The sequence below is a fragment of the Lygodium microphyllum genome, chromosome 17, assembly GCF_053477565.2.
Source record: "Lygodium microphyllum isolate KBCC chromosome 17, Lygodium_microphyllum_v1.1.10, whole genome shotgun sequence".
Lineage (NCBI taxonomy): Eukaryota > Viridiplantae > Streptophyta > Polypodiopsida > Schizaeales > Lygodiaceae > Lygodium > Lygodium microphyllum.
Window position 1 is genome coordinate 81,521,530 of NC_141151.1, and position 26,923 is coordinate 81,548,452.

At 41.7% G+C, this 26,923-nt stretch overlaps 1 protein-coding gene across 7 annotated transcripts in view; it reads right to left on the reverse strand.

Moving 5' to 3' along the window:
- Positions 1 to 26,923, reverse strand: part of LOC148022094 (transducin family protein / WD-40 repeat family protein) — a 135,171-nt gene that overhangs the window by 43,690 nt on the left and 64,558 nt on the right. For all 7 annotated transcript variants that reach the window (XM_087697723.1, XM_087697719.1, XM_087697722.1 and 4 more), the window contains 4 exons: positions 22,228 to 22,404; positions 22,005 to 22,082; positions 6,670 to 6,848; positions 5,994 to 6,158 (listed from right to left, as the gene is read on the reverse strand). In XM_087697723.1, the coding sequence (XP_087553849.1) occupies positions 5,994 to 6,158; positions 6,670 to 6,848; positions 22,005 to 22,082; positions 22,228 to 22,404 (599 nt within the window). The remainder of the gene's footprint in view (positions 1 to 5,993; positions 6,159 to 6,669; positions 6,849 to 22,004; positions 22,083 to 22,227; positions 22,405 to 26,923) is intronic.

Here is a 26,923-nt window from a genome sequence, read left to right on the forward strand (position 1 = left end):
CTTTAAAGTTTAAAACAACAATTTCTAAATTTTATGGTTAAGTGTTTACTTGCTTTGGACTACCCATGCTCATCATAACTATCATGTGCTAAGCCAATTGCAAACCTTCATATGAATGAGAGAATAGGCACTCCAGGTTCTCTCACATACACCCAAAGAGTAATCCTTAGCAAGGACTCTCATGGCTAAGGGCTAAAGGGTCTCAAATGCCTATCCAAAGTTTTGCCACCAAAATAGAGGCTTCACAAGTGACTCTCTCCTCTAACAAGTGGGCGAAGTAAAAGCCGCATGTCCTCTTTAATCCGCATAGCATCCTAGCTCCTCCAGTACTGCATTGTGGTCATCCACAGGAACCACACAAGTCAAATAAGCAAGCTAGTCCGAATTGAGCTCTCTATCATCCATGATCATCAGTGACTTGTATGCCAGATGTACCAATGCAAAAAACAATAGATAGGCTTATGTATCCATGCCCATCTCCTCTCTGCTATCTCTAGAAATGTGCACGCTATGTCTCTATGATCACCATGCAAGCACGTGTCTCCATCGATACCGCTCTAAAGAAGTAAATGAGAAGGCCCATGGTGGACCCCTCGCAATCACTCATACATAACTACCTATAAAAGGAAGTCATGACAATGACAATGGCATGGACTTTCTGCCAAAACTACTCATTGAGGCATGAGCACTGCATGGCTTTGGCCTCCTCTGTCCCATACTCATTCCACTTATTCCATAGCATGGATACCACTATTTGGCGCAAGGCGGACTACACCTCATAAAGGCACTCGAGCAACAACCATATGTAAGCAAACCGAGTTAAAAAAGGCTGCTTCAATTCGCGTGTGCTATGCTTGGGATATATCGCAAGCACCTTTACATTTACCATGAAAAAGGTGACAACAATTGATGTAGTTTTGCAAACCACGCTCTTCACCCACTTGAGCTTCCCAATGTCCTCCATGAGCAAGTCTAAACAATGACTTCCACATGGAGTCCACACAATCATGGGAAACTCAGCCTCAAGCAAAAGGCCCATGTGCTGACAATTCAATGCATTGTAACAACTTACACGACATTCGAGGCGCCCACCTACGACCACAAATTACAAGTAAGCAAGTAAGAATACTTGGAGATTAGAGGGAGAAAGAGAAAGTTGAACCTTTTCAAGATTCAAGAATCAAGAGAGATAAAGACTTAGGGGGAAAAGAGAATCAAGATAGATATTTGAGACAATAGGGAGATAGATAGTTATACATATATTATAATGAAAGAAAGTGAAGCAAATTTAAAAGACAATATATACCTCAATGATAGCTTGCCGAATGTGGCAGTAGATGAATGCTCCTGTTGTTTTCCTCCCCCTCTTACCGGTGTCTACGACCCATAAAAAAGTGCCGAGTGGACATGAGACGAGTAAGTTTATGATACCCCGTTTCTTACGATCACTCCATCTGTCAGTAAGAATGGAGCCGCCATATTTGATCCATGTGGCACAAATGGGATCAAGGGATCTATCAATCCTTTCCTTCTCTTCATCAATCTTCTTCGTCCTCATGTCATTGTATGTGGCACTGGTCCATCCTTCACATGGACCCACATTGGCAATGGCTTTTACGATCTTCTTCCATTGTTGTTCCTTTAGAACATTGAATGTAAGATTGCACTCAATCACCGTACATGCAATTTCAAAATCCGCACGTCCTTGCCTTTCTCTAAGAAAAGGCAACCGATCCACAAACGTGATGAAACCAGCCTTCTTGGAATGGGTAGTGATAACCTGATTTAAGAGTTAATTACAGCAATAAATAAATGCACATAAAATGAAATACACACTTTACCATAACATTCTTGGACAATAGACTCCCTATTGGCCCCAAAATTGGCGCCTCTTGCGGTATTTCTTTAGCTTTCATTCAATTGGAAGGAGTACAACTTGAGATTCTTCAATCTCCTCCTACTAACCCATTGCTCTTGCTGTCATAAATGACCAACAAACCTTTTGGGTCATTTGCCCCTTGATTCACCCAGGACTTCTTCTCCAATTTGACCCTTGGCTGGCCAAATACTGCCCCAAATCAATTCGGGTCGGGATGGGCTGGCTCTTGAAATCCCTTGATAATCTTCAATTATCAGCTGCTGATTTCAGTCCCTTAAGCCTTCAATCTCTGGCACAAATCCCAAGGTGGCTACTAAACCCTAATTTCTGCTGTAAATTAGGGTTTACTGCAGAAATTTCAGATCAGCCCATCAAAAATAGCTGAGATCTCCTCCAAATGGCTAAGAATGGCTAAGAATGGCTGGGCATAGGCTGAAGGAGATAAGAGAATGTTGTAGAGAGAGAAAATTCTGAGATTTGTCACGAAGAACTAATCAAAATCAGCTGCTGCCCTGCTGTACCAGCCCCAAACAGATGCACCAACAACAATAGGAGTATCAAAGGCTGTGATCTTCAAGAGAAAGTGCATCAGCAACAATTGCCAGCTTCCCAAGGTCAAGAATATGCAATCTTCATCACCAAAATGGTCTCCAATGGTTGGGAAATGGCCCCAAAAGCTGGCAACAACAGTCCAACACCTCTTTCCAACAGCTCCAAAATGAAAAAACAGGATTTCCCTCTCCCTTCAGCCCTGTTTAGCATTTCCCCCACTTGCATGGGAAAGTTTTGCCAAGTGGCAGCTTTCTTAATCGATTTTCAACAATTTCCAGCCATTTAATTAATTTTTAGAATTAATTAATTCAGCCCTTAATCCATGCCCAGAAAATTGACCTTGCCTATCAAAAAATTAATTGGCTAGGCCATTTGCAACCCAAAGTGGTCCCATGCATTCATTGACCCTTGAACAAGCATTAATCCATTAATTAATGCCTAGTCCCTAGTGTCACCACTGACATTTAATGGCCAACTAATGGTCCTAGGGACAAACTGACACCAAAATTCACCTAGAATCTAACAAGTGTAACTTGTTACAACTTTTGCCTTTGACACCCATCTTTTTCACAGGGTCCTTCGGCCTTCAATTGAGAAAAATTAGCTTGCACCTCACATGTGCAACACATGTGCATCTTTTAATTGCACATTTGATTAATCCTTTAATCAAATGTCAATTAAACATAAGCAAAGCATCAAATTTTCACGTCCTCGTGACACATGACTAAGAGCTTGAGAGAGAGAGGATTGCCTCTCCATTGCCGTATGAGCCTCCACTCTTTGTCTTTTGCTGAAGCCGAATGCGGATATGAAGCCCCCACCACCAATGGTGGAGGCCTCTCCAACATCAATAGAAGATACGCCCACATTCGACACTTCCTCATTAGTAGGCATAGAAGTTGGTGCTGATACGCCATTTCCTCCTCCTCTTGTGGATCCCCCTCTCATCTTGGCGAGAATCTCGTCCATGATGTTTTGAGGGATTTCCTTGCATAAAGCAACTTGCCTCCCCGTCTTGGAAAGATGTTGAAGAAGCCAGGTTCCACCACTTGTATAGCGCTTCCCACAATACTTGCATGTCCAATGGTGGGAGTTGGACTTCTTTATGTCCCTCTCCACATGGATGGGGTGCAAATTGAAGGCCTCGTGCTGCTTACGAGTCGTGGTGCCGATTCGTATGGAGAGGCCCGAGGAAAAGTGAGAGAGAGAGGGACAGTGAGATCCTTGAGTCTTGACTCTTGAAAGTTGAAAGAGAGGGAGAGGGTTGGGGTAAAGTTGAAAGAGTAAGAGTGAGAGAGCGGGGATGGGATGGAAGAGGTTTGAGCCTTAAGCCTTGATAGGGTGCAGAAAAGAGAAGAAAGTGAGAGGCTAGAGCTTCATGAATCACAAATCACCATCAAGATTCAAGATTCAAGAGAGGGAGACGAGAATGACAAATGCTTGCTGAATTGGTGTGGAAGCATGGAGGAGAGAAGCACCTTTTGTAGATAAGAGAAGGGTCAAAGAGTCACAGAGGTCAAACAAGGCAGCCAACTGGATGGAATCCAAGGGGGGCTAGGGGAGGAGAGCAAAGCTAGAAAAGGGGGTAGGCTGAAGTATCCAAGGCATCCCACCCCCCTAAAGTGCCACGCAGGATGACACCCACCAAGAAACACACAAGCGGAAATGTGTAGGAACACACAGAAATGCGCTAGACACTATGGCCAGGAATGGCCAATTTGACTCTATGAATTCGTATGGATACGCACCATATCGTATTGTAGGAATCATATGGTACTGTATGAATCCGTACCATATCGTACGGTACGAACAGTACCGCACAATGTACGAAGGCAACTATGAATTATAACGTTTCAAAACTAGAAAAGGCTTCAAACTTTAGTGTATTGTTGAGTCCTATAAAGTGGGTTTACAACCATGGCTAGTTACTCTAAGACTCATGGCGTTTCTAGCCTTGATGCACTATAATTACAATTCTTAATTTATTTATCATGTCACCCTGGCTCAATTACCAAGGTCACACATGAGACATGACATAGACACACCCTCTTCTGGTCTCACAAATCATTTGTTGGCAAACAGTTGTATCCCGTCAGACTAAATTCCCAATATCTATTTCCCATATAACATAAACTTCTTTAATTCCAAACAAGCAGATACAAAGACAGATCTTGTCCACCAGTACGCTTTCACTGCGAAGCTTAGATCGCAATCCAAACAAATGATAGGCGAAGAGCTTAAGGCTAGCTGGAAAAACTTTGACTAGATGAAAGATAGATTGATAATGGCTTTGAAGGGATCTTCCTTTTATAGCCTGGAAAGGTGGTCAAGTCGGCTTGTCCGATCTATCATATTATGAACATTGCCTAATCAGCTAGAGAATATTCCCTTTACCGTCAGGCCAGGACCACTACCCTCGAACCCTCATCAAGGGACTACTTGCCCCTTAAAAAATGCCAGTTAGGGGACCGTGGACCCCTAGACCCCAAAATAGAGGTTCCTAATGAGTCCCACACCCCACAACAAGATGCAATGTGCTCAAATTGCTACCAACTTAATTACACTATCTAACCCGAAGGCTAGACCCAAAAAGGACACCTTTTTGCCATCCAATCACACAGATCTTATTTAGCATACAAGTTCGGACCTAACCAATGTCTAGGTTCACACATGGCTTCTCCTTAGAATAGGGCCTTACAACTTTGAGCACCATGGATCATTGGTGGCGCCATACAAGGGTGAGCATATCTAACAAAAACATTTCAGCCCTTAAACATTTAACCCCTAGGTAGGTCTTAAGTGAAATAGTCAAATAATTAGGTTAAGAAATATAATATCAAATAGTAGGTGACCCATATTTCTGGACAGAAATGGCCAAACATTTCACCTGCAGACTGAAAGATTTCAGCAGTAAAACGGTGAACCCTGTTTCATGGCTACTATGGGAATCCAAAAGATGATTAGCTAAGTGATTTAATAATAGATGCCGTATTTTCACAATAGATGATAAGTGCTGACCAGGGAAAGGAAGCAGTAGCCCGCTGTTATAGCTAATCTGTCCAATGGTCTGATAAGACCTATCTGGAAGAAACTGGCTCTCAAGGGCTTCTTTGTCATATTGGGTGATGGAGTACTATCTCAACTTGTTGATATTAAGCTGCAATTTATCTACAACTGCATCCCCAACCCTTCTCAAGTGTGTAAAAGATAAAACCCTTCAACCAAAATGGATGCAATGCTTTTGGTGTGTACCCAAAACATAATCAGGCAGCAGTGCTTATCAGTCAATGGTGTAATGAAGACTCCACTCCAGTGTTCTGGCAACCGCCTTGTCTAAAGAAAATATGGAAGCACTTCTTTCCATAAAAAATAAAGTGAGATGTATGTCAACACCCACGGATACTTGATTTTACATGTTCCAACTACCATGTATCTTTGGTGAGCAAAGCCATGCACTTAGCCATAGCCTTAAAACCTTTTTTTCTGATTGGCCACTGTTCCTGAAAAGGAAGATGACGCATTAATAAACATCAGCACAAGAAAGAGAGTATAGTTATCATACGTGAAAAGTGGTGAAAAGTAGCAACGAATGAGCGTCCGCAAAACCCGATGTCCTTTATAAGTCATAAGTGACTGGTCATTCGGATGCTTAATATCTTTTCCAAGGCCCGGATAATCCATCCATCTGTAATCCCAGCTGAATGATGGTATCTTCTTTCCAAATTTGCTACTCAAACAAGAAGCATTACATAGTTAGCAGACAGAAAACAATTTTAAACAAGTGAGGGTGTTTAATGTGCCAAGCAAAAATTAATTAAAAAGCATGAATTGCTGAATTTATAAAGCAGAAAACCACATCACAATTCTACTCTCACAAGGAGACCCAGCAATAAGATAATGCACCTCACACACTACAGCTGTTGAACCCTAGTGCTCATTGAAGAAATTTGATGCAGCAGTGGCATTGACAGCACAGGTGAGAGAATAGGTTTGTTATGACCAATGCACTATCCTGGAGAGGTTTTTCCTGTCACAGTGCCTCCCTTTTTCTAAAGAACCTTGTTACTGCATTTTTACTCCATCTATCAGATCAGACAAGCAAACATGCATATATAACACATCCATTCATACATGTGAAGTTTTGTGTGTGTGTGCACATGCGTGTGCGCGCACGTGCAAAACTTTTCACACAAGTGTTTACACAAATGCATTTTGTTGATAGAAGTTGACCGTGTTACCTTCCTGAAATTGTGTTTGCCATCTTGCGTATATCCCACAATTTGATTGTTTGATCTTTTCCATTTGAGATTAGATACCGTCCATCTCCACGACTATCTATATAGGTAATTCCTTCTAAATGCCCAATAAGTATTCCTGCTGGGCGACTCCTTGACATCAAGCACCTCCTATCCCAAACCTAAAATCAGATACCCGGACCCCCACCCCACAAAAAGAGGAGAAATATTTGTCATACAAAACAGCACCATTATTCTCCAGCTTACAGAACCAGCAGTCCAAGGAAAGTGGAAAGTGTCTTTCATATGTGGAAGTCAATTGATCATTTCAATTACTGACTAGAAAAAGAATACAGATCAAAACAAAAAGACAAGAGGTTATATGTACATACATAAAGACGTCCACAGGTTATATGTACATTCATAAAGATTCACATGGGTTGCACGTGTTCACATTGCAATTGCCTCTAATTCACATGGAAGTGAGAAAAACTTGAAATGCAAGTCCTACTTCAGCTTTAACTAAAACATGCATGTAAGTTATCACTCGTGATGTTAAATATAGATATCATTTGCTCTAGGTTTTGTTGTGCTAAGAAATGCACTTAGCCACTTAAATAGCCCGAAAACAAGCTTATTTTAGCCAAAACCCTAAAATGGGGAGCGGATCGAGAGAGTTAAGTGGGAGAGGATCTCGAACCCTAATTTTCTATAAATAGGCAGCCAACCCTCCACTCTTGTTCAATCTCGTTTTTGATAATTTCAGGTGTTTCAGCTTGCTGCCCACACCCCGTTCGCACAGGACATCTCAGTCGAAGCTGTCCATTGCTGTCTCCATCAGTTGGCGCCTGATTCCCAGCCCTCTTCACACAGTTTGGAGCTGATTCCAGCCAAGCAATTGCTGTTCCTGTGCAAACCTATTGCCATACAGCCTGCCACGTCATCACAATCCTGCTGCCTACGTTTTTAGTCTTTCTCTCTCTTGTAGGCTGTCTTGTCTGCGTTTATAGTCTTTCTCTCACTTGCTGCCTGCGCTTTTAGTCTTTCTCTCTCCTCACTGCTGTCTACATCAGATCCAACTTCTCACTGCTACGTTTGCTGGTGTTTGACATTCGGAGGCTGCCTTGCTGCAATTCGAAATCCGTTCGGAGTACGACATACTCTCTAGCTCATTACCCCTGCCCTGATCCTTGAGATACAGGAGTTCGAGATTCAATATTCATTCACTGCATAGTGTATTTGTTGCATGAGCATCGTATTATTCAGTAGTTATATCACTTCATTTATTTACTATGTTCATTGTCTCTGCATTTCTTTACAAGGTATCAAAACCTGGTACTCTCTGAGAAACCTAGGCCTTTGATCTGAAAGCTCTACACAAGAAGCAAGAACAATAGTAGGTTCAAATGACTTCAAACCAACAACACCGATTCAATCTCCAGAATCAACTATGCCGAGAACCGAGTGAGAGTGGGCTGATCAGCTTGCTCCACAAAGTTCCAACATGGTGTAAGACACTTCTGATTACATGGAAGAAAAGCTAGGCAAGCTAACCTCTGAAGAATATAAATTGATCATAGTTTATTGACGAAAGAAGATTGAGAAGCTCAATCGAAGGATTGCCCTTCAAGAAAAGCTTCTAAATGAAGATATGCATGAATTTCTCTCTTCAGATGTTGTGCATAAATCTGATGATGTTCCAGGGCGGTCGAGACCTCCATCAGGGACAGACTACATACACTCAGGCGTGACGGGATGCTTCTGGCGTGACGGCTCAAGCATGATGGCTCAGGCGTGATGACAGGATGCTTCTAGCGTGACGGCTTAGACGTGACTACTCAGACTCAGGCGTGACGGCGTGTGACGGCCGGTGTGACAACGGGATGCTTCTGGCATGGTGACTCTCAGGCGTGACGGCTCTCTCTTTCTCTAGCATGACAGATCTCTGACGGCTTGCCGGCGTGACAGATGCTAACGTGACAGATACTACATTCATTGGTCATGGTGAGCAGTCGTGGCGTGAGGGACCTAGCGTAAGGTGATGTACCTGGCGTGATGGAATGCAATCGTGAGCAGGTTTCTCTCACTCAGTCGTGAGCAGTCGTGATCAGAGAATGCAATCGTTCTCTCTCACATGCTGGCCTGAATGAATGAATGCAGTCGTGAGCAGGGTCTCACATACTAGTTAGCAGGAAATGTAGTCGTGTGAGCAGTCTCTCGCACACGGGTTTGAATGAATGCAGTCGTGAGCAGGGAATGCAGACGTGAGCAGTCGTGACCAGAGAATGCAGTCGTGAGCAGTAACTGAAAACGGTGTGAACGCATTTGGGCTTGTAAAAGATTACTGGGCTTGCAAAAATTTAGTGAGGGGTTGGGGAAACCCTGGAAATTTGCAAGAAATCGCAGAAATTGCTCTGATCTGACAATACAAAGTACAAGTTGAGTGGCTTTGCACACAGTGTATGAGAGATGGATAATGTAGACAAATACAAGCATCAAACCGTGGAAAATGAATATCTAGGAGACGAATCTAATCAAGAACTAACACAACCGTCCATGGAAGCAATGTTCAACACCCCTTCTAAGAACACACAGTACAAGACGTATGGCCATAGGGTCCGTGATTGGACCGTCTCCCCAGCATCTGACAGGAATGGAAAGACTTCACGCACCATGAATGAAAAGAAATACGAAGAAATTCATCTCATGATTCGCTCTGAATTACGAATTATGAGACAAGAATTAGAGAAAGAGATACGAGAGCAAGTCAAAGCCGAACTAATAGTAAATGAGAGGGCAGAAACGCAAGACATGCAGATAAAGATTAAGAATGACCTACAAGCACAAATGCTGTCCGAAATGCACGCGCTGAAAATTGAAATGCTGAAAGTTGTAGATGCCTACAAAGCTGAAATCTTAGAACTGGGAGAAGAATTGAATACATTTAAGAAAAAAGAAATGAACGCGCAAGAAGAACTATAAAAAGAGAAAGAGGCTTTGAAGGCATGTGAAAGGGAGGTTCACTCATGGGCAGCAGTGGCAAAGACAACACAGAAGCAGATAGAAGAAGCCATGGATTGAAACAATAAAAAAGAATAAGGGAACATCACTGAACAAGATTGAAGTAATGAATGCTACCTTGGAAGAAAAGGCTAGGAGACGGACTAGGGTTTTACATGTACGGGTAGTAGAATGGCAGGAGAAGAGCAGCCCACAGGAAGATGCTAAGACACTTGCTGACAAAATTGGGGCTTTAGATGTAAGTCCAAGGCTCTAATTCTTCACTTTGGAGATAGAGAGAAAAAAAAGGCCTTCCTCTCCAAGAGGAGAGCCCTCAAGGGTGAGAAGATTTATTTGGATGAGGACCTTACCCCAGCACAGATAGCGCATCGCAGAGAACACATGCCCAAGGTATTGGAGGCTCGCAAAGAGGGAAAGTGGGCTGTTTATAGGGATGGATGAGTCATCATCACTGACAAAAGGACTTCGTGACGGTATGGGGCCTATGAGACACTTCGGATGTAAATATGAAATTGTAATGGAGCCCTGCGCTTGGATACTAGTTACTTTGAAGATAGCTTCCGAAACATAGATATAGCAATGTACACAGAAACACACCAATGTAAAGGTAGCCGACTACCAGACATGCGGGGATACAGGTGGGAAAGTGCATTTCGTCCAGCAGCTAGAAAACTAGGAAGCACTAGGGGCTCTGGAGGTGTGGCCATACTATACCAGGAAGACCTCAAAGGGATAGTGCAAGTAATGAAAAGAGATGATGATGCACGATATTTATGGATTAGGATACATGCAGGAAGACTACGGGATATATTCATCGCAATATGTTGCTTTTCTCCTGCAAATTCTACCTATGCCACACGAGATGGATCTCCCTTTGATGTACTCTATGAAGATATCATGAGATATGCTAGCAGTGGGAACATATTATTAGTAGGAGATTTCAATGCACGCAATGGAGATAGACAGAGTGACTTTTATATGCATGACAGTGCCATGTTCAAAGAGATCGACATAGATGAAATAGGCCTACGCAGTAGAGCCCAGGATAAAGAAGTGAGTACTTATAGGTGAAGAGCACCCTGCCACGGCACAAATAGAACCACGAACCGGCTAGGTAGAGGCTGCAAATACATTGCTGGACACAAAACCTGCAAGAAACCTCTTCTTTCTCACCAAGAACCATGCTCTCCAAACACACAAGAGAGGGACACACAAGAAATTTGACAATTCTTCCATCCTCACCCTCTTCCTCTTCCTCACTCTCCATGAGAAATGAGCATGAAGCACAAGAGAGGGAAACAAGAACAAGAAGGCAAGAGTTGTGCCAAAATGAGAGAAGGAGAAATGAACCGTGAGAGAAGAAGATAAAGGAAGAGAGAGGGTGTAACCACCTCAACCTCCCACCTCCCCAAATCCCACGACTGCAACCACCTCCTTTTCCTTTCTTGAATTATAAAATTCAAATTTGCATACATGGACTAAGGTCTAAGGACCCTTCAATTTTTAGCATAAGACAAAAGGATTTGACATTTCATTTTCCTAGGAATATTTTATAGTGTGTCTCTTTTGGACTACACATTTTACATTGCTTCATATTTGATTTTAACAAAGGGGTACATTTGCAAAGTATCAATTTAACAAAAGATGTTTCCATGTGAGCACATTTTGGTGCCTTTATTTGCACTGATTTCCTGGTTATCATTCCTCCCATGCTTAAGTGTGAAGCGTCCCCGCGAACAAACTTGAAGAAGAACCACGATCAGCTCTTTGAAAAACTTCATCTTCAATCTTCGGTCTTCATTTTTTTCTTCATCGTCTTTTAATTGCCATTGGATAAGGAGGGAAATACACACAAAATAGAATCACAACTAGGACGTTGAGCCTAGGTTATAAAACACTCCAAACAAAAACTCGAAAGATAGGGCTTTTCACCAATTTGTGGACAAGAGCAACATCACACTCAATATAGAATGAAAGATAACCACGAATGAAGCACATAAGAAAACCCAAAAATGATATATAAATGAAGTACACCCTTACAAAAGATATTGATTTAGAGTTCTCCCACCCAATTTATGGATTACAGAAACGGAAAGGATAATAGGTTTTATTGAAGCAAAGAAATGAAAGAACCAAAAGTTGTGTGATTAGGATAGGATGATCTTGATGAAGGGTCATGGTCATGTTAGAATAGAAAAATGAAAGTGTGTGAAGAAGCCTTAAAGAAGATTTTGATTATGAAAGATTTAAAATCCTGGCTTTAACATATTCAAGATTGAAAGGATTAAACAAAAAGAAATGGAAATTGAATGGTCATCGTTACTGCCGTTGGGCGCCATTGCTATTACTAATGTGGAGCAGATGAGGATGTGGATAAGGAGGATGTTGCTACGTCCGAAGGAAAACTACGAGCTGTATTTGCAACTCTGCCACTTGCTGTTGCAATGTGGATATGGCACCCCCACACCCATATATTGGGTCTCGGACTCTGGCGTTGGCTTCAGACATCCTACTGCTCACAGCGTCTCCTCTTTGAAGTCGTGCTGCTGCTTCTTCTTCTGCGCTGGCAACGATGAATGATGATGATGCTGAGGGAGAGGAGAGACATCGCCCTTCCTTCTTGGGGGGAGATAAGGGGTTTGTGGCCGCTCGACATGAGGAACTACCCTCAATTCTTTCCTTTGCCCTTGCCAGTCTGCTTCTTCTTCTGTGCTATATTGATTCATGATTGATTCGCTATGTTAGCGCCTACCCTCTCCCACACGACCTTGGATGAATTGTACAATGGATAGGCAGTGGGGAAGTCGACGTGTTGCAAATGATGATTGAAAATGAGTAGTAAAAGGCTGTGGGAGCAGTGCTATAGCGTGGAGGAGAGAGGAAGTTGAGACGGTGGATAAGGCGAAACGAGTGTGGATAAGGCAAGACTAGATAGAGGCATTAAGGCTCGTGCAATTGTGCAGAGACAAATGGAAAATTGGCTATTGTAATGGGTATGACAACGATCTGCAACCATCTCCTTCTTCATCATCTCTCTCATTCTTCAAGATGCAGCCAAGAATGAAGCTTTCCATGATCCAAATCTGACCGTGAACCCTTTGAAGCTCTTGCAAACTTCATAGCCACCTCTTTCCCGGCCAGTGCACCAAATGAAGGGCACCCTGCCACGGCACAAATAGAACCACGAACCGGCTAGGTAGAGGCTGCAAATACATTGCTGGACACAAAACCTGCAAGAAGCCTCTTCTTTCTCACCAAGAACCATGCTCTCCAAACACACAAGAGAGGGACACACAAGAAATTTGACAATTCTTCCATCCTCACCCTCTTCCTCTTCCTCACTCTCCATGAGAAATGAGCATGAAGCACAAGAGAGGGAAACAAGAACAAGAAGGCAAGAGTTGTGCCAAAATGAGAGAGGGAGAAATGAACCGTGAGAGAAGAAGATAAAGGAAGAGAGAGGGTGTAACCACCTCAACCTCCCACCTCCCCAAATCCCACGACTGCAACCACCTCCTTTTCCTTTCTTGAATTATAAAAAGGACCCTTCAATTTTTAGCATAAGACAAAAGGATTTGACATTTCATTTTCCTAGGAATATTTTATAGTGTGTCTCTTTTGGACTACACATTTTACATTGCTTCATATTTGATTTTAACAAAGGGGTACATTTACAAAGTATCAATTTAACAAAAGATGTTTCCATGTGAGCACATTTTGGTGCGTTTATTTGCACTGATTTCCTGGTTATCAATAGGACACACCTATTGACTTTGGGAAGTGCACATGAACTAGCCATCTTTAATGGTCTGCCACAATGGCCAGGATCTGACAATTTGACATGTTGGAATCACAAAGGAGGGGCAAGTACTGTGGACTACCTGATGGGCTCACCAGCATTGACACCAGACATCCAAAATTTCAAGATATCTAAGAGGCCAGTTGGCATAGCAGCAGATCATGCTATTCTGACACTCATGCTCTCTTGTGTACATATGAAACATGAAACACCATGCCTCCCTAAACATCCCAAATACTACTTTACAGAAGACACCTCACACATCTATAGTGGTTCTCTGCAGACCAGTTTACATACATTGGACTTGAGTAGATCTCGTCGGAAGAATGTACAAGGGATTTAGCAAAGGCCATACATGGATCAGCCATGTATACATTCCCATACATCTTGCCCCGATGTAGACCCACACGATCTACTGCTCCCCAAAATAGCTGGTATGATGATGAATGTAGAGTCACCCGAGCTCGCTTACAGAGGGAAGTGGAGCTAGGCATTCAAACACATCACCCAGCAAAGACGTTCTTCAAACGCCTTGTGCGGAAGAAGAAACGAGACTACCTAACAAAAGCAGAAGTAGAGATATATCAGCTATTTTTGGGGCGGGACAGCAAGAGCGCATGGAAGATGTTTCATGAAAGACATCCCCCCATACAGATTACATCACCAGATGCTTGGATTGACTATGGGAGACAGTTGTATGACCTACCAAGACAACCACCTATGCAGCCCCCACAAGCTTGTAGGCCAACACAGTGGTCTTTCTTCACATGGAAAATGGTTATGGATGCAATCTATAGATTACAAAATGGGAGGGCACAGGATGAGAATGGACTAGTAGCAAAACATTTCTCACATGCTGGTGACATATTAGCACCCATATTAGCACACCAGACACCTTACAGGCCACACTGTGGAGTCACATTGGGTAGAGCCATTTTCCTTCGTCAAGCATGACGACCTCGTCTACCAGGACCACGTCCGAGGAGGCCACACCACAGTCGGATTAGAGCCATTATCACGAGACACCACAGAGTCACCACCAGGCATATCAGTGAAGCAGCTAGGGACCGCATCATAGCTGAGATCATGTGCAAATCTTGAGACCAACTACAGCCCATAGTTTCCACCACACTTTTGTACATGGCTAAATCAGATCTGGTTCTCCTTTCCTTTCCTTTCCTTTTCTATCGATGGAACAACACTACACACGGTTCAACCCTAGTATAGCCCCATCGTATAGTTATTTTCAGTATTGTTTCATAGGCCACCCACTTACCTGTAATGTTATCTTTACCTTACTGATGAGATCACATTAGACACGGATGTAATCTGGATTTTGTCTCATAGGCCAAATTGGCCTTATGTAGACGTTAATATATCTTTCTTTCTTTCTTTCATGCTCTTCCGTCCACTCCAATGCAAGGCACCTTAGATTCGTCTTTTGTTCCCTCTTCTTTTACCTCTTCTACTTTGCAATATTCTGGTAGAGATCATGTGGAAGAAAGAGTCTAGTCTGTTGACTACGGAAAAGGTCCTCTTGAGGACCAATTCTTGTATGTTAACACACGTCTGGGGATTATAAGAAAAAGCCAGGTACCTCTTCTTCTAACCTTCCTTCTTTTCAGTCTCTTTCACAAAATCAGAATGAATTTGGTATTCCTTTTTCTTCATTGATTGGTGTATCATCATCTTCACATTTCATTTCTAATCATTAAATGATAAAAATGAACAAAATGCATCTGTACCTCAAACACCACATTTTCAAAACCCACCCATCCCACCGTATTCTTCCGCTGCTTCTCCACTTCCATTCACACCATTTACATTTCCATTTCAGACACCTCATGTCGCACCGCACATCACACCGAGGGGTTATGGAAACATATGCATATCCTTTAGGACCTCATCCTTACCTCTGCCGGGTGGTGTTCCACCTACTTCACACACACTTTCAGGATCATTGCAACCTGAGTATCCCCCCCCCCCCCAGTCTCTCCCGCTTATTTGAAGAATTTTGAGCTTGCGACACCACATTATCCAGTAATATTCTGAGTTTAGCCATGCTGGATGACTTATGAATTTCATGACATTTATTTTTAATATATGGAGAAACTGGTGGCAAAGTAGTTCCATGGGACCCTCCTACCCGGATACTTCATAAAAGACAAAAAGCCCGCTTACATGTCGAGTAACATCTAGCCCAGTTGCATGTCGTGTGTTCAGCAGCATTGGCTTTCATCAGTGTCTATATCTTGATGGTGGTCCGAATGAGAGGGCTTGTGAGCTTATCAATTGAATTCTTCCTAACTTGAGAATAATCCCACTCACATGATTGATCGGTATCCACCCACAACTTTGACCCTTATTAAATGCTAAGTGGTGTAAAAGGTGTCCATACCTAAACACGCACTTTTACACACAATAATGTGTGTTACACACAGTGATAAATAAATCTAACAAATTTCCCTTCGGGTCATGGGTGGCTAAACCCATAACATGAAATATATGAAAAAGAAAAAGAGAAGGTCTTATCTCTAAGAGGCAGTGTCTAATCCCATACAATGATCCTGGAAAGGAAGCACATAAGTGAGAGAGATGCACCATGAGAAAGATCATGATATGGTCTACCAAAAAGCTTAGGGACCCAAAGTAAGGCATGGTTCAAAGGTGTGTGTGCATGTCTCAAAGACTAATTAAAAGCATGTGTGCCTCAAAGGCACTAGGCACATGACCAAAGGCCAAATACATGGGTATAACTTTTAGGATCAACTCAAAGGTCATGTGGTAAGTGGTCCCAATTCCTCCTGAGCTATAACTCCTAATAGAATCATAAATACAAACTACAAATCTTTTTGGATAAAATTCTAGGCAGAGTACCCCACGCAATAAGTGTTTGAAAAGGTCTTAACACATATATGGGCATGGTCAATGTCTAATTCTAAAATACATTTATTTATTTATTTAGGATTTGATTCAAAAAGCATGCTGATAAGGTTTTGCATTGTCAAGAGACAATGATTGAACAGATACATTAAGGGCCTTGTCAAAACTAGTAGGTGGCTCATTAGGGTCACTATCTGATAAGGTATTAGCAGTAGCATATTAGGCATGTTGCTTGTATTGCTGCTTGTCTTTTCTCTTGTAACCTGGTCAATAGTGTGGCCAATATGCTTACAATATCAGTACTTGATTGGTTGTTTCTTGGTGTAGAAGGCTACTGGTATTATGTCAGCATCTATGTTATGCCTTTCATTGCCCAAAAGGATGGTGACCATTTCTTCATATTTCATCTCTCGAGCCACCTTGAGAGTTGTCACAGTTTTATGGAATTATACTTCTTTCATCAAGCTATTAAGAAGTATAGCCTTTTTATCATCATCCTCCAAACAGCTATTGAGAGTGGTTAATTGTTCGTAAAGAAGACTTAAATGATCAAGATGTTGCTTAAGAGTCTAAGAAGGATTGTAGGAGATATTAAACAATTGCAACTTTATAAATAATTTGGAATTATTAATATCTCCCCCAAATGCTGCTTAAAGGCTTACCCATATCTCTTTTTCCGTTTTTGTAAGATCAAGGTGATGAAGAAGGTTGTCAAAGAGGCCGAGCCCAATGATGGTGAATGCGCTTTCGTTCTTCTTGAGCCATTCTTGATGAAGTTGTGCATTGCCCCCAACATGCTTTGTCTTGTTAGTGGAGATGACTCTCCATGCGCCTTCTCACAAAAGTATGAGCTGAATCTTTGTCTTCCGGATGGAGAAGCCAACGCCCGAGAATTTTTTAATTGCGATGCCATATCTTGACATCTCAATGGTAGTTGCCATGGAGAGAGCCCAAATTGAAAAATGACGAATTTTCATGGAGAAATTTGAGGAAAGAGGCTCAGATTTGAAAAGCCCAAAATGTTGTGCACAGCCCTTTACAAGCAAATGTTTAAACATTAATTGTCTAAACTTAGTCATGTGAAGTGGTCAAGGGTTGCAGATGACGATTACGTGGAGGATGATGATGTGCACCTGGTTAACAACAGAAAGCGCCAGACAATCTATAATGTGGCATGAAACACATGGCACAGGACCAGTGATCGGCCCCTGACGGGCACATGGGAGTCAAGAGGCAAACGAACACACAAGCGGCAGGCGGTCGTTTGTGACATGGATAGTTAGCTGTGCGGAGCTGTTAGTGCATGGCCGGCAGATGAAACGGAGAAAGATCAAGTTTTTGATGAGCAAAGAGGCTGAGGAGGAGGCAGGAAAGCACACTCTCTATGCAAGATGACTAGAAAGGTAGCGCTCAACACATGGTGACTGGTGCAGGAAGCAACACCCAACATGCAGCAGATGATGATTTTGAATAGGTGCAGGTAATGCAGTCCAAGATAGGCAGGAGAGGCGTAGAGACTAGGGAAAGGCCACAGCAGTCCTGGCAATGTTGCTGCAAATTGTGGTTGTCGCTAGGCAGCATGTCTACAGTAGATGCAGAGCTGATGTGGCGGACAGACATGGACAGTGTTTTTTGGACAGGGTGAAGCTCAAAACTGATAGGTGGTGATGAGCTCAAACAGTATGCAGTGCTGGCAAAAGTTGGGGCAGTAGCTACTTCTCCTCTTTTTCTACTTCAGTGCATCACCATGAACATGTAGCGAGAGATGGTGGCAAGCTAAATTGAACCCAGTCTGATACCATTGTTGGGCATGGAGCTCATGAAGATGGACCAACAAGCTATAGAGGGTGAAGCTCCATGGTAGAGAGAGAGAGAGAGAGAGAGAGAGAGAGAGAGAGAACTCTTGCAAACACACAAGCTAAATAGATTGATGTGATAGTTTGTGATGAAAGTATAGAGTGATAGGGCTTGAATGTATGGGCTGAGGTATTTACCTATACCTTCGACCCTTATTAAATGCTAAGTGGTGTAAAAGGTGTTCACACCTATACACAATAATGTGTGTTCACACACGGGGATAAATAAATCTAATAGTTCTTAATGTTCCATGCTTGGACTATCATTCCCTTTTGATGAGCAAGATTTGTGGACTTGGCCTTACAATTGAGCTTGACAAGGACTCCTTTTTCAGGTTCTTGATGGAAAGCCACAACACATGTTTTGTAAGAGGCAAGAGGAGAATGGTGTTTGAAAGATGCCAAGTTCCTGAGCCATCTGCTGTGTGTATCTTGCATCCGTGGTAAATAGCATAGAGATGCAATTCCTAGCAAGGCTTCACAAAGGGCAAAGGAGCCCTTAGAGCTTGTTTCTATAAATTTGTGTGGACCAATGAGCACAAAGGCACTCAACAAGGATCTTTACTTTATGTTAATCGTGGATAATTACTGTACAATAACATGGGCACATTTTTTGGCACTAAAATCTGAAGCTTTCTCAGATTTCAAGGATTGTCTCATCTTCAAGGAAAACCATTCAAGCAAGAAGCTTAAAATAACAAAGGTGGAGAGTTTGTCTCCAATGAATTGTCTCGATTTTGTGCAAATCAAGGGATTCATCAAGAGTGTGCTAGCATGAATACTCCTCAAAAGAATGGTATTTTGGAGTGGAAGAATCGAACTTGAAGTGCGAAGTTTTTTGCACAAAGCTTTTGTATCTTAGACATGTCGTCTCGGTTGTGATGGCATCCAAAAAACATCTTGAAAAAGTTTGAATAGTGTTTTATTTGTCTCTTCCAAGACCATTAGGTAAGTAAAATCCTTCTTGTATTTTACTAGTTTCTTTCACAATTTCATTAAGAATTATGCTAAGATTGTTACAGTCTTGACACAATTAGTTAAGAATATCCAAAACAAGAAAAAACACGATAGTCCGCCCAGTGTTTGGACTAGTAAGCTTGATCAATGTTTTCAAACATTGAAAGAGCTGTCTACTATCATGCAAATGTTGTAGATTACCAAGCCAATAACCATATGAGATAAGTGATTATGCTATAGGCGTTGCTCCTTATCAAGATGGCCAATATGTCATATTTGAGAGTCATAAGCTTACGGATGCCCAGACACATTACACCACTCAAGAGAATGAATTAATAGCGGTCATTCATGCACTTAAAATTTGGCATCGTTATTTGGATGACACCCAATTTATTATTTGGACTAATCACCATTTACTAAAGTACCCTTGAAATCCACCCAATCTTTGCAGGCGTAAGGCAAGACGGGTGGAGCTTATTCACTTTGAGATCCATTACTGGAAAAGTGTAACTAATATGGTTGGTAATACCTTTAGTTGGATCCTTCAAGTCAATGCTTTGTCTTTCTCCAAGATTTCAACTAATTTCCATCTTCCTCTCAAAAAACATTGCCAAAACGATCCTCATTTTAGGATCTAGCAATTAGATCTAGATGGACCTAGCAGCCTAGGAAGATTTAGCAGTCTGAAGGTCCAAAAATTGGTTATCAAAGTTTACACAATCTAGATACCAAAAAACTAGCTATTGAGAGGAAGATAGTGAAAAAGTATTCCATTCAAATGGATTATTATTTAAACAAGGCCAAGTGTGTGTGTTTAATGATGAGAATATCTGTAAAAAGATTTTGTATGAGTGTCATGACGCATCAAGCATAGGACACCCTAACCTACACCGAACTTCGAACTTTGGCCGGCCTTACTAAAAAAAACTTGTGGCCACACGTGAAGACTTTGGTTGAGTCTTACGTGCATAAGTGCCTACAGTGTCAACTTAACAAAGCTAATGACACAAACAAGTGGGGATGTTACATCCTTCACAAAGTCTTGATAAAAAGTGGAGTAGTTTCTCCATGGACTTTGTAGTAGGATTGTCCCATACAGATTGAGGTTGTGATGCAATCTGCATTATGATCGACCAATTAACAAAAATGAATGGATTCATTCTAACAAAGACGACCATTGAAAGCGATGAATTGGCCAATTTCTTTGTCTAGCACTTGTATTAACTTTATGGCTTACCTGAGGAAATAGTCAATGGCCATGATCCTAAATTCACTAGCCATTTCTAGCTAATGGTCTTTCAAAATTGGAGACTCGATTCTCCATGTTATCCTCAGAACATCCTCAAACCAATGGACAAACCAAGAGGAAAAATCAAACCATAAAGTATATTGGGTGCACATGTGTCTCATTGACAATCTGATTGAGAGTGTTATCTTCCTCCAATTCAGTTTGCTTATAACAATGCTAAGCATTTGGTTTTTGCTTAGCTTTTTTATGGTAATGTATAATTATGAGCCAAAACCACCAATTGTTATCGAGCTCAAGGGGGTGAATATGCAATCCTTGGTCAACTTTTAGCACAATATGCAAGAGATGATGATTGCGAGTAAAAGCATTAAAAGAGCTCAAAATCGTGCTACATTTTATACTATAACTAGAATCATAATCCTCGAGAGCTCCAAGAGGGCATTTAGGTTTACATTGAAGTCCCAAAGGACTCTAATTTAATAACTACTGACAAGTGCTATAAGTATCTTCAAGGCAATGGGGTTCCTTCCAAATTACCAAGAAAATAAGTAGTACGTCTCAAGAGTTGGATTTACCTCCACATATCCAAGTTCACTCGGTGTTCCATGTGAATCATTTCAAAGAATAACTAGGGGAAAGTAAATTGATAGTCCTAATTGAGGAAATTCCACAAGTTGCAGACATTCTCGTTACATTCCACTCAAACCCAAATTATTTCTTGACTATAGCACTAAAATTCCAAGTATTTAGTTAGGTGGAAGAACTGTAAAGAGGCGGCTGCTACATGGCAATCGATACATTCATTGAAGAGTCATTTTCCCCACTTTGTTCCTAAGGATATTGCTGAGGACAGCAATCATTCATAAATAGGGAAGTGTTACATCCTTGGACATCCAGATGGGTGCTAGAAGCATGGTCACAATGGTCATTAAAATGACTTAGTGCAAATGCACTAGGGGGACTTTAGGGTTAGGGCAATCAAATCTTATTTATAGGACCCAAGGCCCTATTGTGCAGATCATTGTGTGATCACCAATCTTGGACTCTTGGCCCATTGGTCAACACGTCCATACAATAGATTGGTATGGGATGGTAGTATGGGACGCCAGCTCTTGGGTATGGTCATGACCCGGCTGCTGCTAGGGTATGGTTTGTTCCATGTATTGTGTGCAAGTTGGATCCTAGGGGGACATTTCATTCTCCTTGTGCCTTGACCATATTCATGTGTCCCAAGGCTTAGCAATCTCTTATACAGCTTAGAAATGCTCCACTTTCAATATCAGTATTCCAGATTTATGCAATGCTCACAAGTGCTGCACTTTCATTGTCAATATTCAAGTTTTATGCAATAGAACAATCTGACAGTATCGTTATTTGATTGCTCTTTACTAATCTGTTTATTAACAAGAAATCAACATACATTGCATATGTACATACTTCTAAATCACTTCTGATCCTGTAAATTTAAACTTCATAGAAATTATAAGCTTTCCATAACCTTACCTACCTAATTCTTCAGATATTGCAGAGAAATGGTGGCTGAGTCTAAACACTGAATTATTTAAAAACAGACCTTGCATGTGTGGTCGTCACTTCCAGAGTAAATTAAATGGCATGTTTCATCAGCATATGTTACAGAATTCACATCATCCTGCATGAAAATCATAATTATTTATGCTACATGGAGAAAGCTTTAGTTTCAAGAACACAAACATGTGTAAGTTTCTGTCACTTAGAAGCAAAGAAACAACTATGATCACTCTAATGCTTCATTAACTACATAACTGATTCTTTACCTTATGAGCCTCCAGACACAGTATAGGCTTATTGATTTCCAGATTGTACACATAAATTGAGTTTTTGTTACTCCCTGCCACAATCTCCCTACCATCTTGGGAAAATTGGACAGAATATAATCCCAGTGAGTACTCTCCAGAACTTTCCATAGAAAAATCTAAACCCTCATGAAGCTCCTGCACAAACACCATAACTTTCAAATCAAACTCAGGTTTAGCAAAAGGGGAAGATAATTGTGTCACACATCTAGAGTTGAACATGACAAACATGCTACTAAAGAACTGCTTAGCAGCAGCCTTTATCACAACAAGATTAGCATATCGTAATATCAGAATGCCTAGACACTAGTGTATCACAGAATGTCCTTGCCCTTAAGAACTTTGCAAAGATTTGCTAAGTTGGTTGTGTCAAACACGAGGCACACGGGGAGTGCCTGCCCCAGGTGATCATACTGTCCCTCCTCACTCTCATATCCCTTTCTCTCAAATCAAGTGTAACACTTAATAAATAATATAGATCTCTTTACATATCTATCTAGCTACCTAAGTATTTAGCTACCCAAAACCCAATAATGTGGAATGTCCGAACATGAAATTTCATGTACATAAAGAAAAACCTTTTCATATGTAGTGACGGGTTTGGGCACAGAGATTGAGACAAATAGGTGTTACACGCACTGAGAGACAGAGAGAGTGAGTGTAAGTACAAGTGCCATAAGAGGAGAAAAGAATCAACTAAGTCTAGATATGTACAAAGCTGAAATACATATATCTATCCAACTCCCATCATCTGTCAGCAATGAGCAAACCGCTCTATTGGAAGACCCTTGGTGAGAAGGTCTGTAGGATTATCATCTGTATGCACTTTGACAAGCTCAATGCTCTTGCTGTCAAGTACATCTCTAATGAAGTGGTACTTCACGTGTATGTGCTTTGTCTTTGCATGAAAGACAAGATTCCGTGCTAGCATGATAGCACTCTGACTATCACAATGGAGAACAGATAACTCTTAGATGCCAAGCTCTCCCACCAAACATGAAAGCCATAAAGCCTCTTTGCATGCCTCAGTGGCAACCACATACTCTGTCTTTGTAGTAGACAATGCAACACACTTTTGTAGCCTTGAGATCCAAGAGACTGCTCCTCCTGTGAAAGTAAACACATACCTAGAAATGGGCTTCCTGCAGTCCGCATAACCAACATAGTCTGCATCCGTAAAGCCAACAACAGATGCCTTCTGCTTTCCAAAGCAGATGCACAACTCCTTTGTGCCTTTGAGGTATCTCATAATACCTTTCACTGCATCCCAATTATTCTTGCCAGGGGTTGCCACGTATCTGCTAACCACTCCCACTGCAAAGGCAATGTCAGGACATGTAGCAACCATAGCACACATCAAACTGCCAATAGCTGAAGCATATGGTAACTTGGCCATTTCAGCCTTCTCATCATTAGATGTAGGGTTGTCCTCTGCACTAAGTTTCACATATGGAGGCAGTGGAACCCCAATTGTTTTCCCTCCCCTCCATATTGAAACGCTGTAAAACTTTGGAGATATACTCTTGCTGAGATAGATGAGTAAGCCTTTCGATCTATCTCTGAGTATTCGCAAGCCAAGAACGTGATTTGCATCACCAAGATCCTTCATGTCAAAGCTGCCATGAAGACTTTGCTTTAATGAATCCAAGGCATGAGTATCCCTGCCAGCAATCAACATGTCATCAACATACAAAACCAAGATAATTAGGCTGCCATTCTGCTGCCTTCTTGGTGTACAAGCAGTGATCCACTTGACTTCTATGAAAGCCTTGGGATTGCATGAATGTATCAAACTTATGATACCATTCTCTTGGTGCTTGTTTCAGCCCATACAAACTCCTTTTGAGTTTACATACCATCTTTTCTTTCCCTTGTTCAACAAACCCTTCAGGCTACTACATATAGATGTCTTCATGCAGATCACCATGTAAAAATGCAGTCTTTACATCCATCTGTAGAAGCTCCATATCCTCAACTGTAACCAAGCCCAAAATGATTCTCAATGTAGTCATCTTGACTACAGGAGAGAAAATCTCATCAAAGTCAATTCAATGCTCCTGCTTGTACCCCTTTGCAACTAATCTTGCTTTGTACTTTGGTGAGGAACCAAAAGTAACCTTCATCTTGTAAACCCATTTGCATGGAAGTGTTTTCTGCCCTTTAGGCAACTGCACCAAGTCCCAAGTGCCATTTTTCTCAAGAGATTCCATCTCTGATAACATGGCTTTATACCATTTTTTGCTATTCTGTCTGTCCGTTGCTTCCTTGAAGCAAGACGGTTCACCACAATCTCTCAACATGACATAATCAGCCACATTGTTTGCACTAGGAACAAATCTGTCAAGTTGTCTAGTAGCCATTTTCAACGTGCTGTCCTGGCATTTCAGCCTGCAAATCAACATTAACAACTTCTTATCCTGGCTGTTCCTGTACATGTAGTGGCTCATTATCATGGGCAATAGCTGGCTGATCATTTCCTGCATTTACAGGTTCATTTACAACAAGTATTTGCTACCGTATAGTGGGCACATTTTACTGTCCAAAAGGTATTTCTTCACAGAATACAACCTACGGGCCTCCTCAGTCTTTTCAGGCTGTTTATGCATGCGATCTTCTCGGAAGATAACATCATTGCTGCATACTACTTTCCTTTTCTCGGAATCCCATAATCTATACCTGATTTCACCCTCGTCACCATATCCTACGAAAATGCATTTACAGGACTTTGGCTCAAGTTTGTTGCATTTTTCTTTACGAATGTGCACAAAAGCCTCACAGCCAAACACTTTCAGATGAGCATATGAAGGTGGCTTGCCCGACAATGCTTCTTGGGGAAGTCCCCCTTCCCCCCTCCAAAGACCTATTTGGTGACCGATTAATTAAGTGAATAGCTGTCATAACAGCCTCTGCCCAAAAACCATGGGGTAATGCAGCATGAGACAGCATCGTATAGACCTTATCTTGTATGGTCTGATTCATACGCTCTGCAACTCCATCTTGGGGCAGATTATGAGGGGCAGTGAGCTTCCTCGTTATCCCTTTACTGTCACAAAATGCCTGAAATGCCTTGGACACATATTCCCCACCATTATTAGAGCGAAGACACTTAAGTGTCTTATCTGTCTGATTTTCAGCCAATGCCAATAATTTTTTAAACTTGTCAAGCACTTCAACCTTGCTACGAATAGGGTAAACCCATAATTTCCGTGTAGCATCATCGACAAAGGTGACAAAATATTTATTTGTCCCTAAAGATAATCCTGGCATCTGATGTACATCCAAATGTACTAACTCTAGAGGAGAAGATTTCAAAGAAATAGACTTTTTGTGAGACGTTTGTGCATGTTAGCCATAAATACAATGATCACACTGCTCAAAATCAACATAATGAAGACAAGGCAAGTAACCCAAATGAGAAAGCACTTTCATTCATGTTTGACTTATGTGTACCAACCGGCCATGCCACAAAGATGTGAGAGTGCGCAACGGAAGAAGAACACGAACACAGAGGAGGAGAGAGAGACAGCAGAAAACGAAGAAAGAAAATCTGCACTGACTGTAATGAATGCTGAATACAAAATTGTGGACTGATCAGTCCCTGCACGCAGCTCAAAGCGTCAGTGAGAGCACCAGATCAGGCTGATGATGATGGCAGCACCGAAGACGGAGGAAGATGACGGAGTCGGAGTGTGCACCTGCCAAAGAAGGAGGGAAGATGATAATACAACTGACTGCCAAGTGGGAAATGGCTATAAATAGCCAAAAAACCCAAAAACTGGCCGACCTGAAATTTGAGGCCATAAATATGTCCGACCAGCATTTAATGCTGTTAAAAATGCCAGGAATGCTCAGAAAAATCCCAGAAAGGGTGGACAATGTCCGGCAGTGAGGCAGGCTGAAGAATGCAGAAACTGCCCTGGAAAATGCACATAAAATCCCGACTGGAGGAGAAAATGCACTGAAATGCAATAAACTGAGTGCTCTAAAATGAGCTACCTCCTCCGTCAAAACAAGTGATAGACAAGTCAGAGCTCCTAAAGTCCTCATCTGACTCAGACTGAGGCTCACAGGCAGGAGATGACAAGGCATGACAAACATGACTGCTAACAAAAGAAACCCTTGGTTGCTCGGTCACGGCAACAACATGGTCATGCACACTAGATACATGAAGTGGATACAAAGTATCACTCTTGCAACCTCTGGCAATCACTCTTGATTCCTTACACATCTTTCATTTTTCATCACCAAAGGTGGTAAGAAAACCGTCATCATCTAGCTGCCCTGTGCTAATCAAGCTCTTTTTGAGCTGAGGTACATGCCGTACACGCTGAAGTATAAAGACAGAGCCATGCTGAAACTGTAACTGCACACTGCCAATACCTGCAATCTCACATGCATAGTTGTTCCCAAGATGGACAATACCATATGGACCCCCTATATAGGCAGAGAACCCTTCACGATGAGGGGTGACATGAAAGGAAGCACCTGAATCGAGAATCTAGGTATGCATGTCATCATCTGTATCTGTAAGTAAAGCATGTGCACCAAAGTGTGAAAAGACAAAGAGTACATCACTCCCACTATCATTGTCATGAGTGACTACATTAACCTCTTCAATTTTTACACTACTTTTCTTAGGCTCACTGTCCTTCTTCTC